Raw genomic sequence first — 12257 nt, 5'->3', positions numbered from 1 at the left:
CAGCAACATCGGAGGCCACTTGGCATACCACTGCAAATGCTGTGGTTGTGTGCCACTCCTCGACAAAACTACCTTTCTAAGGAAAGCAAGAAATCGCACTGAAAGGGAGATAATCTAGGCTTTCTTCATGAATTGAGCAGGAAATAAGTGCGTTAGCATGCCATCACTAGCATTAAGTGACAAAGAAATGTCATTCATAAATGATAGCCTGTAATCACCGCAAAGACTAGAACGTGCAGCTGCCACACTTGGTTGGATGCTTGGATTATGCCTATAATGCATGCGTACTCATATGTACCTGCCATGATAATTCAGTTCAGATCACTGGCTTACGAGCAGTGTTAATTTCTATCACCCCTGCCTATCGCTACTGCGATTGCTTTTCACTTTGGTAGCTTGTATAAATTTGCATGGGTTCTGGTAAATAAACAGTTGGAAGTTGGCACCCGTATGTGTAATTTGTCACCCATATGTGTCATTCCATCCTCGTTTGCTTAGTGCTGTAGCAATTGTTTTCAAGCCCTGGCTGTTTGAGCCGTTTCAAAGCCCTCCATGATATGGTGTCCAAAGTCACTTCCGGGAAGGCAGCAGCCGTCGACCCTGTGGCAACGTCGTCATGGCTGCTGACCAACAAAGAAGTACTGGAGCAGTACAAGCCCTCAGATATTTAAAACTTGGATGAGACGGCCTTATTCTATGAGATGCTTTTATCAAAGACCCTGGACTTAAAAGGCCAGAAATGCTATGGGGGAAAACACAGCAAGCGGCTTGTAACAATTTTGTTGTGTGCTAACATTAACAGCACAGACTAACAGCCACTGGTTGTAATTAGCAGAAGCAAGAAGCCCCACTGCTTCAAGGGAAATTGTAGGCTGCCTGTACAACACACTGCAGACCTGAAATCATGGATGACAAGGGCCATATTTGGCAGCCGGCTCCAGGCATTCGATAGTGTCATGCGGAAGGCAGGCAAGTCGGTCTGCCTTTTTTTTTGGTTAAAAACAGTGCCCTTCATGTTAAAGGCCAACTGCAAGAAAATTTTCAGCCACATAAAAAGCCCAGTTTCAGATAATTTAGACATGCAGTAGCCTTCACCGGCCACTGCCTCACACGCTGAAAGCACCGGACTTGTCGACTGATTAGACAGTTATCGCCATCTGTAGTAAAGGATGATAAGTAGCCGAGACTTGTCACGGCTAAGCTAGAGGGGCTCGGTGCTAGGCGCACGTAAACTCACGGCCGGACAGGCCGGACTGCAGCCATGATGAAGCTGTCTCCATTTTGTTCTGGTGGCATTGCCAGTTGGTTCTTTATTCTATGGCATTGCATTCTTGCATGGCTTGCCTCCGCATCTACACCATGGCCACTGCGTCATGTTCTTCTTCGGGACAGATGCAGCATGCGATTCCTGCTCATTTCTGGCGCTGTGTCAGAAAAAGCTTTCGTTCGTCTACTTCGACGCATCCGACGTAGAGAAGCGCAAAGTGTCTTGAAAATGATGCACCACTGGGAATGATCGCTCGAGAATACCGACCCTGAATAAAACTTACCTTTGGTTTTCGTGCACCATCGCAGCTTATAGTACTTATAGTCATCCCGAGAAAGCGTTTGCCAAGCAGATCTTGATGGGTAAGTGACTGTGCTGTTTAAATTTAGCTTGTGCATCTTCATCAACTGCAGTTTATATACTTTGTGCACGTAGCTGGTCTGCATTGCACCTGCCTGCTGCACTGCAGTGCATACCTTTGCTCCGAAGTCACGCCTTTGCATGCGTTTGCTCCCAGGTCCCCAGGCATCACTACATAAGCCTCTTGACAGCTGTATATATCTGTGACCCCCCGCAAAGGTATTGCAGAAATTGCAGTGCTTACCTTTCTACTAACATGCAAGTCCAGAGGGAAGCTAGATAGAATGGTAGAGAGGAGGGGAGAGAGGAGGCATAGAATCGGCAGAACCTAAAGCCCCTCTAGTAGAACCAGTGCAGTCATGAAACGAGTGAATAACAGCCTTGTCACTCTTCGCTCGCCGTTTCCATATCAGGGAGGTCGGTGGCGGGGAAGGGATAGGGAGAAGTTGATGTGAAAAGGCAAGCAAACACTATAGACATGACTGCGGTTGTGGGCAGACGGGATAAATTGAAGTTCAAGGTGCGGCACTGTACATTTCTGCTATTTTAGAGCGCAGCTCTTTGGCGTCCGTTCCTGGGTTTCGCGTCGTCGTCGGCGTTGTCGTCGGCCTCGTAACCAGCTCCGCCCCCCTTTCATCCCCCCAGCGCTAGCAGCGACCGACTGATACCGCTGGGTGCCGCTGACGCCGCTAGAGAGTCAAGATAACGTGACTGCATAGAACACCGTCGCCGCCATGCAGAAAAAAGAGGAAAGGGTCCCCCCCCCCCCCCCTGTTCTTGTGTGGCGGATAGGGTGCTCTTCAGTTGCCGACGCGCCGGTTATTTCACGTAGGCCCCGGCACGTCGACGAATACGTGACCACCTTCCCACGGCTAGACCTGGTTCTTAGTGCTGCGGAAGCGAGGGTATCATATTGTTTGTGTCGGCATCGGCGGCGTTGTCCCTGAAACCAACTCCGCAGCTGGGGTTGACTCACTATCGGCGTCAGCGGCATCAGTCAGTCGCTGCTATCTCTTCCCTCCTCCCTTTATCGTGTTGTCCGCTTGCTGCGCGCGCTTCTGCCCCCATCGTTTGCCGCTGGGTGTACACGCCGCCCCCCTCCCCCCTCTTCCTGCGAGTCTCCGGTTGTCAAAGCGCCGGCTCGAACTTAATTCCTTTCTTCGCTCCTCCTCCAATGCAACCCCTGTGCGGTGGCAATCAGAGAGCCAGATCGGTGGCGGCGGATCTGTATATGTGCACCGCCCGAGCCGAAATTGCCGCTGCCGTTCGCCCTGTGCGGTGGCAATCAGAGAGCCAGATTGGTGGCGGCTTGACATAAAGACAAACAGCAATTTCCTAACACTTATGCGGGAGAACATCCCGTTCCTCTCGCTCGTAACGCGTCCCACGGCTGTGACAACCTCGCGAGGCACTTGTATAGATCTCGTCTTTGAGAATCAAGCATTGGTGTACCAAGTCGAACATATATCAGTCTATTTCTCCGACCACAAAGCTTCCTTCATGACTGTCAAGAACTGTTAGTGGAGTCTTTGTTAAAGGAATACGTGTGAAAAATAAAAAAAAAATTCTGTGATAGCGCATACATGTGTTGCTCGATTTCTTTGCCTCAATCTATCGAAAAGGTGAAACAGCTTATTTGCTGCGCTCAAATTTCGCATTAGGAAGTAACGTAATCGTCGGTAATTTTTTTTAAAAATAAACATCATGCAAATTTGTCAAGTGGACAACTTACGCAGGGCGTGCAGAAGCAAAGCCACATTAAAGTGCACCTTGGGTCTAGGCAACACTACAGAAGTGGGCACATGCCAAATAAACAGTTCTCTGCCTGCCACAGTAGCTTTATGGCTGTGACATTGCTCAAGGTCAGGGGTCTGATCCCAATCACAGCAGCTGTGTTTTGACGGGGGCTAAATAAAAAGATGCTTGTGCACTTACATTTAGGGACACATTAAAGAACACTACGGTGTCAAAATTAATGCGGAGTCCACCACTACGGCATGCCTCATAATCCAATTGTGATTGTGGTATGTGCAACCCCACAATTCAATTAAAGGTTAGTATTTAAGAAGAAAAAAAAAACAGCCAAAAAAGACGCTCACAGGAAACGTACATCCTGTGTACGTCTTCTTTTGGCTGGTTTTTTTCTTAAATACAATGCACCAACTAGCCCAACAACTTGTTTTACTATAAAGTTTAATACTTCTGCCACAATGCAATTTGCCATATGAGGCAATGAATATGGTCAACCCTCTCAAGAGGTTATGAATTATGGTGCACAACAACGCCTCAAGCAAGCACCTGCTCTCTGTGTTCTGTGTGCTATGGAGACAAACAGCAGTGGTACATGCAAGGTAACGTTCAACTCGCCACTCTTGTGTTGGACTAAGTGTTGAATAAATAAATAATTTGCCCTCAACATCACCGCTAATTATCGTCAATAAAGGTAAACAGCACAGAAAGCTTAGCTTACATGGATTCCTACAGTGCATGGGATCTGCATATTCTTCTTTTTTTTTTTTTCTCGTTCTTGCGCTAACAAAATTCACACAAGGTGAAATTTAATGAACTTGCGAGAGAGCAAGAAACAATAAAGATCAAGACGAGCGGCAGTCACATGATCCCAGATGTCAAGAAGATCCAAGTGCTGGTGATGCTGATTGAGCGCAAACGAATGAATGGCGAGACGGTCAACCGTCTCGCGGCGAAAGCCACCACAGGCATTCACTTAATCAAGAGGGTGTCACACAGAACAGCAGGCATGAAGGGAAAAAACCTCACTCGGCTAGTAGAATCCTTCACTATAAGCCACATTGCATATGTTACTGCTCTCCACAACTGGAGGCAGTGCGATCGAAATAAGATCAATGCGCTCATATGCAAAGCATACAAGGCAGCACTCGGACTTCTTGACTGCACAAGCACCGAAAAGTTCCCGGCTCTGGGAGCGCATAACACCCTGGAAGAAATCGCCGAGGCGCAGAGGACCACCCAGCTCGCGCGGCTATCGGAAACAAGAACGGGCGGGCAAGTGCTACGTGACCTAGGCCTGGGGCCAAAGGAAAAGGGACCCAAAAATACAGAAGTGCCTGTACCAGACGCAATTAGTAGACGATCACAGGTATGTCCGGTGCCAAGAAACATGAACCCTGAGTTGCACAAAGAGCCAAGAATTCGTAAAAAGATACAATGATGACAACAATCCCGCCGTGGCTTGAGGCTGCAACGAAGTGCTACGATCAAGAGGTCCAAGCCCAGGTCGTTCAGCAGTTCTCGGTGCCTCTCGAAAGAGGGGCAGGTGCGGTCAACCAAAGGGAGTAGTGCAGCCACGGCCAGAGTAGAGGTGCGACACGCTGGGAAGACGTCCTGGCCACGTCACGGTGACGCCTCCCTTGCAGGGGAAGGCTAATCGTTCTGCAGGCATTCCTAATAAAGTTGCTTTGTTCGCTCCCTTACTCGCTTTGCCCAGCGATTTCATTGTTGCAGATTTAAATTGTAGTATGTTGCCTGGCACTTCTCGACATCTGCGGAGCATTTAACATCAGCCACATGGCAACATTTGGAGCGCTTGATAAGCTGACATCACTGGGCGCTTGTGTACTTTTATTGAAGGCTTTCTGCACGACCATACTGTATGCGCTTGCATAAAGCAGCACTTATTGACACCCTCCTCAGTTGCAGCCGAGCATTCTCAGGGTAATGTATTGTTACCCATACTCTTCAGTATAGTGATGGCAACATTGGCCAAGTGCCTGCCCCAGGGCAGGCATCGGGTACACTTCGCCATCTATACGTATGACGTTGTGCTGTGGTGCTATGACCGCTCTGGCAATGCAATGGTGGTACATGGTGCAGCGCAGAGAGCCCTCAAGGTGGTGAGGACTTGCCTACAGCTCATGGGGTTAGTTTGCTGCGGAGAAAACGCAAGCTTAGCTGGTCCGTCCACGAGCCTCTGCTTGGTATATGTTTGGCCGCTTGCAGCTGGGTGGTGCGCACCTGCCATGACACCTACACATAATGTGACTTGGGCTCAAAGTGGACCATAGCATCAAATTTCACCCAGTGGCAATTTATCTGTGGGCCCATGCTTTGCAGTCAGTCACTGCTTGTTCGTTCTCGTTTGCTGCAACAAAATCCATGGCCCATGCCTTGTGGTCAGTCGCTGCTCGTTCATTCTTGTCTGCCATGACGGATGCCGAAATAGTGGCATCTGAGGCATGTGCCAAACAACTGACTGTGCTGTTCAGCAGCTGACGCAAGCTGTCCTACTGAAGGAACTTAAGAGGAAGCTTTAGCTCAGGCCCAACTCCGACGCGGCCTATTCAAATGCATGTAAAAACGGAAAAATGTTTTTCTGAGATAACCCCTGGACTGATTTTAATGAGATTTGTTGCATTTGAGAAAACTAAATTCTAGTGACTGTTAAAAGGGAATTTTCATTTAGGGCTTGAATCTTGTTAAAAAGATTTTCAAAAATTCAGAAGTTTGAAAATTTTAGAAGCACGAAGTTTACAAACTAATAGATCTGCATTAAAAAACCCATATCGCGGTTCTGTAAATGGCATCCACTAGATAATTCAAAGCGGACAAATTTGATATGTCATTTTACATCTTACGGGAATTTGTTACGTTGTTTACGCGGATTCTGCAAAAGTTGTAATTACATATTAATAATTTTTCTGTGATTCATGTGTAAGATGTCAAATTTGTCCGCTTTAGATGTGCTATCAGATACAATTCACAGAATTGCGATATCATTTTTTCTTGCTGAGTTACTGAGTTGTAAACTTGATAGTTTCGTTTTCTGAAAATTTGCGATTCTTGCCAATTTTTCTTAAAAATTGACGACCTAAATTGAAAATTCGAAACCAACAGTCACTAGATTTTAAGTTTTTCTTTTAAATGCAACAGACCTTGTCAAATTTGGTGCAGTGGTTGCAGAGAAAAATGAATTCTCTTTTTACATGTATTTAGATAGGAGCACCCGAGCTAAAGCTTCCTCCTAAAGACCACCTCCAAGTATTCATGGATGGTTTTTTATTTATTTATTTTTTATTTATTCAATACTGCCGGCCGCCTTTTGGTAGCCACGGCAGGAGTGGGTACATGACGCTTTTCATATTAACGGTCCATCAAGAAAAAAACAACAGTAACAGTTACGACAGAGAACCACATAGGCACACAGAAGATTACTGCGAAGCAAAGCAAACGAAACAAGATGCAAACGCGTTACATTCAAATCCAAAAAAAAAAACGAGCTCACAAAGGTTCTTGGCTAGAACTGACTGCTGAAAAAAATGCATCGGGTGATGATAAGGTGGCCACTTCGTAGGACAACTTGTTCCAGTCTGCTATCGTTCTTGGAAAGAACGACAGCTTGTATGTGTTGGTTCTGCACTGAGGCATTATAATTGTTTTGTCGTGTTTGTGTCGAGTCTGTCGGGTTCTGTGTACTGCATGTAAGTGTGGAAGTCTAATTTGGTATGATTATTAATGATTGCAAATAGCATCTTCAGACGGTGCATTTTTCGACGAGATTCCAAGGTGGGAAGACCGGAGCGGCTAAGACGATCAGATATCGATACCAGGTCTTCCATAGGCATGGTGTATAAATCGCAGTGCCTTTCTCTGAACCCCCTCGATACTTTTTACATTCGTTTTAGTGTGCGGATCCCAGATCACGTCAGCATATTCCAGTAGGGGACGCACGAGCGAAGTATAAGCTACAAGTTTTGTTTTAGTGGTTGCATGTTTTAACCGGTGTCTTATTAGCCATAGTCTTTTGGATGCCACTGAAACCATGTTTTTAATGTGGGGGCTCCAACTGAGGTTCGAGCTGATCGTTACGCCAAGATACTTAAATTGTTCTACTGGTTCTAGAGGAGCGCTGTTAATCTTGTATGAATACTTCAGTGGATCTTTCTTTTGGGTTAAGGTCATTTGTTTGCATTTCGTGACATTTAATGTCATCGACCAGTTTTGGCACCAATTACTAACAGCACACAAGTAGTTATTTAGAACGAGTGGTCATTGGTTCAGTCCTATAAGAGCGCAATAGTGCCAGCACTGTGGCCACGACGATACCAGCGCTTCAAACCTGAAGCTGAAGCTGGAGACTTGACTGATGAACCTCCTCTACCACAGCTGAGCTTGTGGCTATGAGGACGGGCTTGAACCTGAACTTAGTTCATGTGATGTTCAACCGCACCCTTGGAAGTACTCAACAAAGCACTCCATTTCCCACGTAGATTGCAGTGTTGGAGTAGTTATCAGATACCTCTATCATGCGGCAAAGTTTACATAGGCCAAACAGGAAGGTGTGTGAATGTGCGCTTGTGTGAGCATGAATTGTCAATTAGAAATAAAACGAATGAGCACCTGCCTGTCCACTGCTTGTCATGCGCGTGCAAGCCGATCATGAAGGAAGTAAAGATTTTGTGCCGCTGCCGAGATGGCCGAGCCAGAGAGCTACTCGAGGCGTACCATATTAGAAAGAAGGGACAAGAATATGTCAGTGACACCTCAGTTTATTTACACAACAGTAAGATGAGGTTTATTGACGAGCATAGGTAGGTCGCGTTTTGCTTATACAAGGTTTTACTTTTCTTTTATCTTGCCTTTTTTCGTGCACGCGCAGTGGTGTATGTCGGGGGTGTACTGGGTGTACTTATATGTGGTCGTTGTGGAATAAACATTAGTGGCAAGTCTGCGCCCGTCCATGTCCCTTGCTGTCTTTGTGGTTCGTTTGTTCGCGCATAAACAATGTTCGCTTATATCTACCAACTCGCCCAACAACAAGTTCTTCTAAAATGCCCTTATTGAAGCAATCATTTTTATTGTAAAAAACTATGGACCACACAGGAACTGAGCAATCAGAAATTCTACAAAAGGAAATAACCCATTTCAAAAATTCCATGACACAAAGCGTCGGTGTTCTTGGTTATTCACTTTAGAAGATGCAATAACTCTCACGAGACCTCATGCACCGGGCAAGAAACACGTTAGTGTCTATGTGCAGCAGCATTCCTCGTGCAATAGACATTGACGCATCTGTTGCTACAGGTGGAACTTTGTGAGGGTGACTGTATACCAGAAGTTGAACACTACCATCACGAAGTGCCAGTAGCGCTTTCACCCATAGATGTTGGTGCCTCCAGTACTACAGTGCTACACACAAAGTCTTCGAAAAGTAATTATATCCACGGCAGTGAAAAATCTATAATGCTGACCGTGTATGCCATCGGATTATTGAAATGCAAAATTTTTTTTATCCACTGCTTCGAATTGCACAGTTGTACTTCCACACTTGTACATTAAATTTCTCTGACTGACAACTTAGGCTCGTGTGCACTAATTACTGCACTTTCTGGACTGTAAGTCACACCTTTCTATTTGTTGCTTCCGAAGTTCTCAAAAAAAAAATTGTATATAAGTTGCACCGGTGTATAAGACGCACCTACTTTTACTTTGTCGGTATGATGAAACATACTTAAATTGCAAAGTGCCGTACTTGCCAATTTCAGGGCACTAAATTTCCATAAACAACATATTTACTAACTGCAATTTCTAGCAGAAAAAAAGCTTCAGCCAACACTCCTCTGTGGTCCAGAAAACCAACATTTATTGCACCTCGCTCAAAGCCATTGGAGGCCTTGACCTCCAACGCAGTCAAAAAGTTCAGCCACTTCATCAGACAGCATCGCTTGGTCACCATTGTCAGCCTCTAAATAACTTTTGCGAGATGTTGTAGGCACGTCGCTGGCACTTCTGTGGCATGGCATGCTCAAGAAAAAAAGAACACTCATGTTGGTCGTGCCAGCATGCATAGTTTTATGCATAAATAAGTCACGCCATTGTATAGAACGCACCAACCGAGAATTTTGGAGAGAAAAATCTACTTATTATCTGGAAAATATGGTATTATAATTCCTTTGGCTCTTTGTCCCTTGACATCCTGAGAATAGATATAGAGCAAATATGGTAGCCTGAAAAAAGTATTGCAGGGCCCCTCACCAGACCCCCTAGCAAATTTTGGTTATATGCTGGAAGTTGTTACATGTCGCCTAGGGAGTGTTCTGTCGTAAATGTTGTGTCGGCAGCGGCAGGCAAGCGGGGGGCCCCGACGGGCGAACGCGCGGCTAGCGCCGGCGCAGTAAAGGAGACACGGAGCTGACTGCTCCCGATGAAAACCGGAACGAAGACTCGACCGACCCGCGGCCGTTTATTACTTATAAAGGCTTTACACGCTAGATGACACTTCCCGATTGGTCCAAGCTTGTCACATGACAGAAGGGGGGTGCGCCATCTAGCTAAACAACTACAAAACATACATGTACGATGACACAGAGATCTGACAGGGGGCGACACTATACTACAGTAAACATGTCTCAAATCGGCTCATGAATAGCCGAGATAGAAATATTTCAGTGCCGCGAATCCGTGACATCAACAGGTGGGCTCCACTGCCAAGCAAGACGCTCTCTCCACTCGCCTCGTCTAGCCTCCGCAAGCGAAATTTCCTCCCTGTGTTCTCCCATACCGGACCTCGAGGATTGCATGACACATACGTCATAGGGTCCCGCCTTCATTTTTTTTTCTCCTCGCTTTTTTTTTTTCGCCGGTGTGCATGAGTTGTTTTGATTGGTTTTTGATTGTCTGGTTTCACACAGCGCACGATTTTGCATGCTTCGTACAAGGACACATGAATAGCGGTATAATTCAGTGCTACATGAATACTGAGGCAGAACAAGCGGATCACAGAGCATGATCATGCGCTGGAACACGGTAGAAGATGGCATAGTTTCGGTACCTGTGCACAGGACTGCACGATCGTGCGAACAAGCAGGCGAAGCGGAAGTACATCTCTCTTGCTTCGGTGTGAAGTAAAACAAAAAACACGCAGACATTCCATTTGTGTGCTTTATTATTTCTCCAAACTTCAATTCGTCAATTCAAGCAACAGATCACACAAATAACAGATGGTGCCTTGAATAATTCTTGATGTCACATGTCACCATGAGCAATGTCACACTGCAGACTTGAGTACATAGGCAGAGGGACGCGAGTACGTCACTGGCAAGCTTGGAGCACAGCAGCTGCAAGAAGGAAAAATGGCGTTCAGATTGAAATTTCAGACCTTTCCACGGCCCGTAGCGATGTAATTCTTTGCAAACACGTTCGTTGGCGCGCATTATATGCTCTGCACTTGTCAGCTCAAAATGGCCAGACCTGGTGAAGGGCCCTTTAAGGCATTTTTACCAAGTTGAGCCACTGTTGATGTTGCAGTTTAGATTCATAAGGCACACAAGCAGTCAGCTGAACTCAACGTGCAAAGAGTGATCAACTCTTTAGTTGCTGAGTGCATGGCTTCCATGTTTCATGATGGCCCTCGTGTACTTCCCCTACCCCTGTGCATTGTTCCACTTGAAGCTTCACTTTCACAGATGCGTCTCCGAGGGAACTCCGAGTGGGCACCACCAAGGGCGCAAATCATCTTCAACATGCAACCAGAACTGAAGTAAGTGCTGTGGAATGGTATTTTAAACACTTGTCATGCTGCAAATATGCCAAAATGCTTTGTTGCCATTGCTGTGGTGTTAGTGACACCAGTACGAAAGATGGCTCACCAAATGTTTTTAAACAGCTAAGTTGCCTTTTAACATTGTGGACAATGCATTTGACCAAGTCTCACAATTACTTTTTATGATAAATTTAATAGCACATACTGCAATTAGGGAATGCCTGTCCACTCTCAAATGCCTACTCTAGCAACTGTCTACAAACTTGAAGCAATATGCATTCCTAGAAAGCCTTCTTTACGCATTGCATGACAAAACCATGTAAAACAACCAGTGTGTTATCACACAATTCCTGGTGTAGCCGCTGCAAAGAATCTTGGTCAGCAGAAATTATCCATTTGTCTCAAATTCTGTTTCTAATAATCAGACAGCTGTTGTTGAAACAAGTATATGAAGAATCGTGTTTTCAGCTACATAGTTTGTCACGTTGGAGGGGGAACAATTGGTGCAAAATGATAAGAATGTAAAGGGACGGGACGTGTGCCAACTACTAATTGAAGTTTATCCGTAGAAAACATTCACTTTTAAGAACAGCGTAGCATCACACAATTAAAAGAATATGCAAGAAAAACAAAACAAACCCAATAAAATTATAAACAAACAGTACATCTGATTGCTGATATGCAGCACTATAGATGGTGAGATTAACATAACTCAAAACAGTCCGAGGACCAAGCAGGTGGTGTTACAATAAAAATACAAGACCATAGAGCAAGAACACAATCTAAAAACATAAAAAAATGAAATAAAAGTCAATGAGACAAAAATAGAAATGAATAGGAATGTCACATATTAAAAAAATATAGCACTTCTTTTATTTAGCTGAAACTCACCTTTCAGGGTCTTGTGATGCCTTTGGCCCTTGCAAGACTTGCTCTTGTGCCTACGTTGGTGCTTCATCCACTGCAGACATATTCAAATTCACAGATATGAATCACAAGTGCATTGCTTGTCATGACAGTTGCTGTACAGGTTTTCCTTTCTCAAAACAGTAATAACAATGTTTAAGTGCCAAAGGAAGCAGCCTTGAGGCTTTTGTACTGGCTTGCTTATAT

General features: G+C 45.3%; 1 protein-coding gene across 9 annotated transcripts in view; it reads left to right on the top strand.

Moving 5' to 3' along the window:
- Positions 1-12257, top strand: part of LOC126543058 (run domain Beclin-1-interacting and cysteine-rich domain-containing protein-like) — a 454654-nt gene that overhangs the window by 303356 nt on the left and 139041 nt on the right. For all 9 annotated transcript variants that reach the window (XR_008615039.1, XM_055077611.1, XM_050190205.2 and 6 more), the window contains one exon: positions 11068-11141. Coding sequence is in view for 8 of the 9 variants with exons in the window: in XM_055077611.1 (XP_054933586.1) it covers positions 11068-11141 (74 nt within the window). In the remaining variant the exon portion in view is untranslated. The remainder of the gene's footprint in view (positions 1-11067; positions 11142-12257) is intronic.

This window comes from Dermacentor andersoni, chromosome 2, assembly GCF_023375885.2.
Source record: "Dermacentor andersoni chromosome 2, qqDerAnde1_hic_scaffold, whole genome shotgun sequence".
In the NCBI taxonomy this organism is placed as follows: Eukaryota; Metazoa; Arthropoda; class Arachnida; order Ixodida; family Ixodidae; genus Dermacentor; species Dermacentor andersoni.
This window is presented reverse-complemented; position numbering and strand designations above follow the sequence as displayed.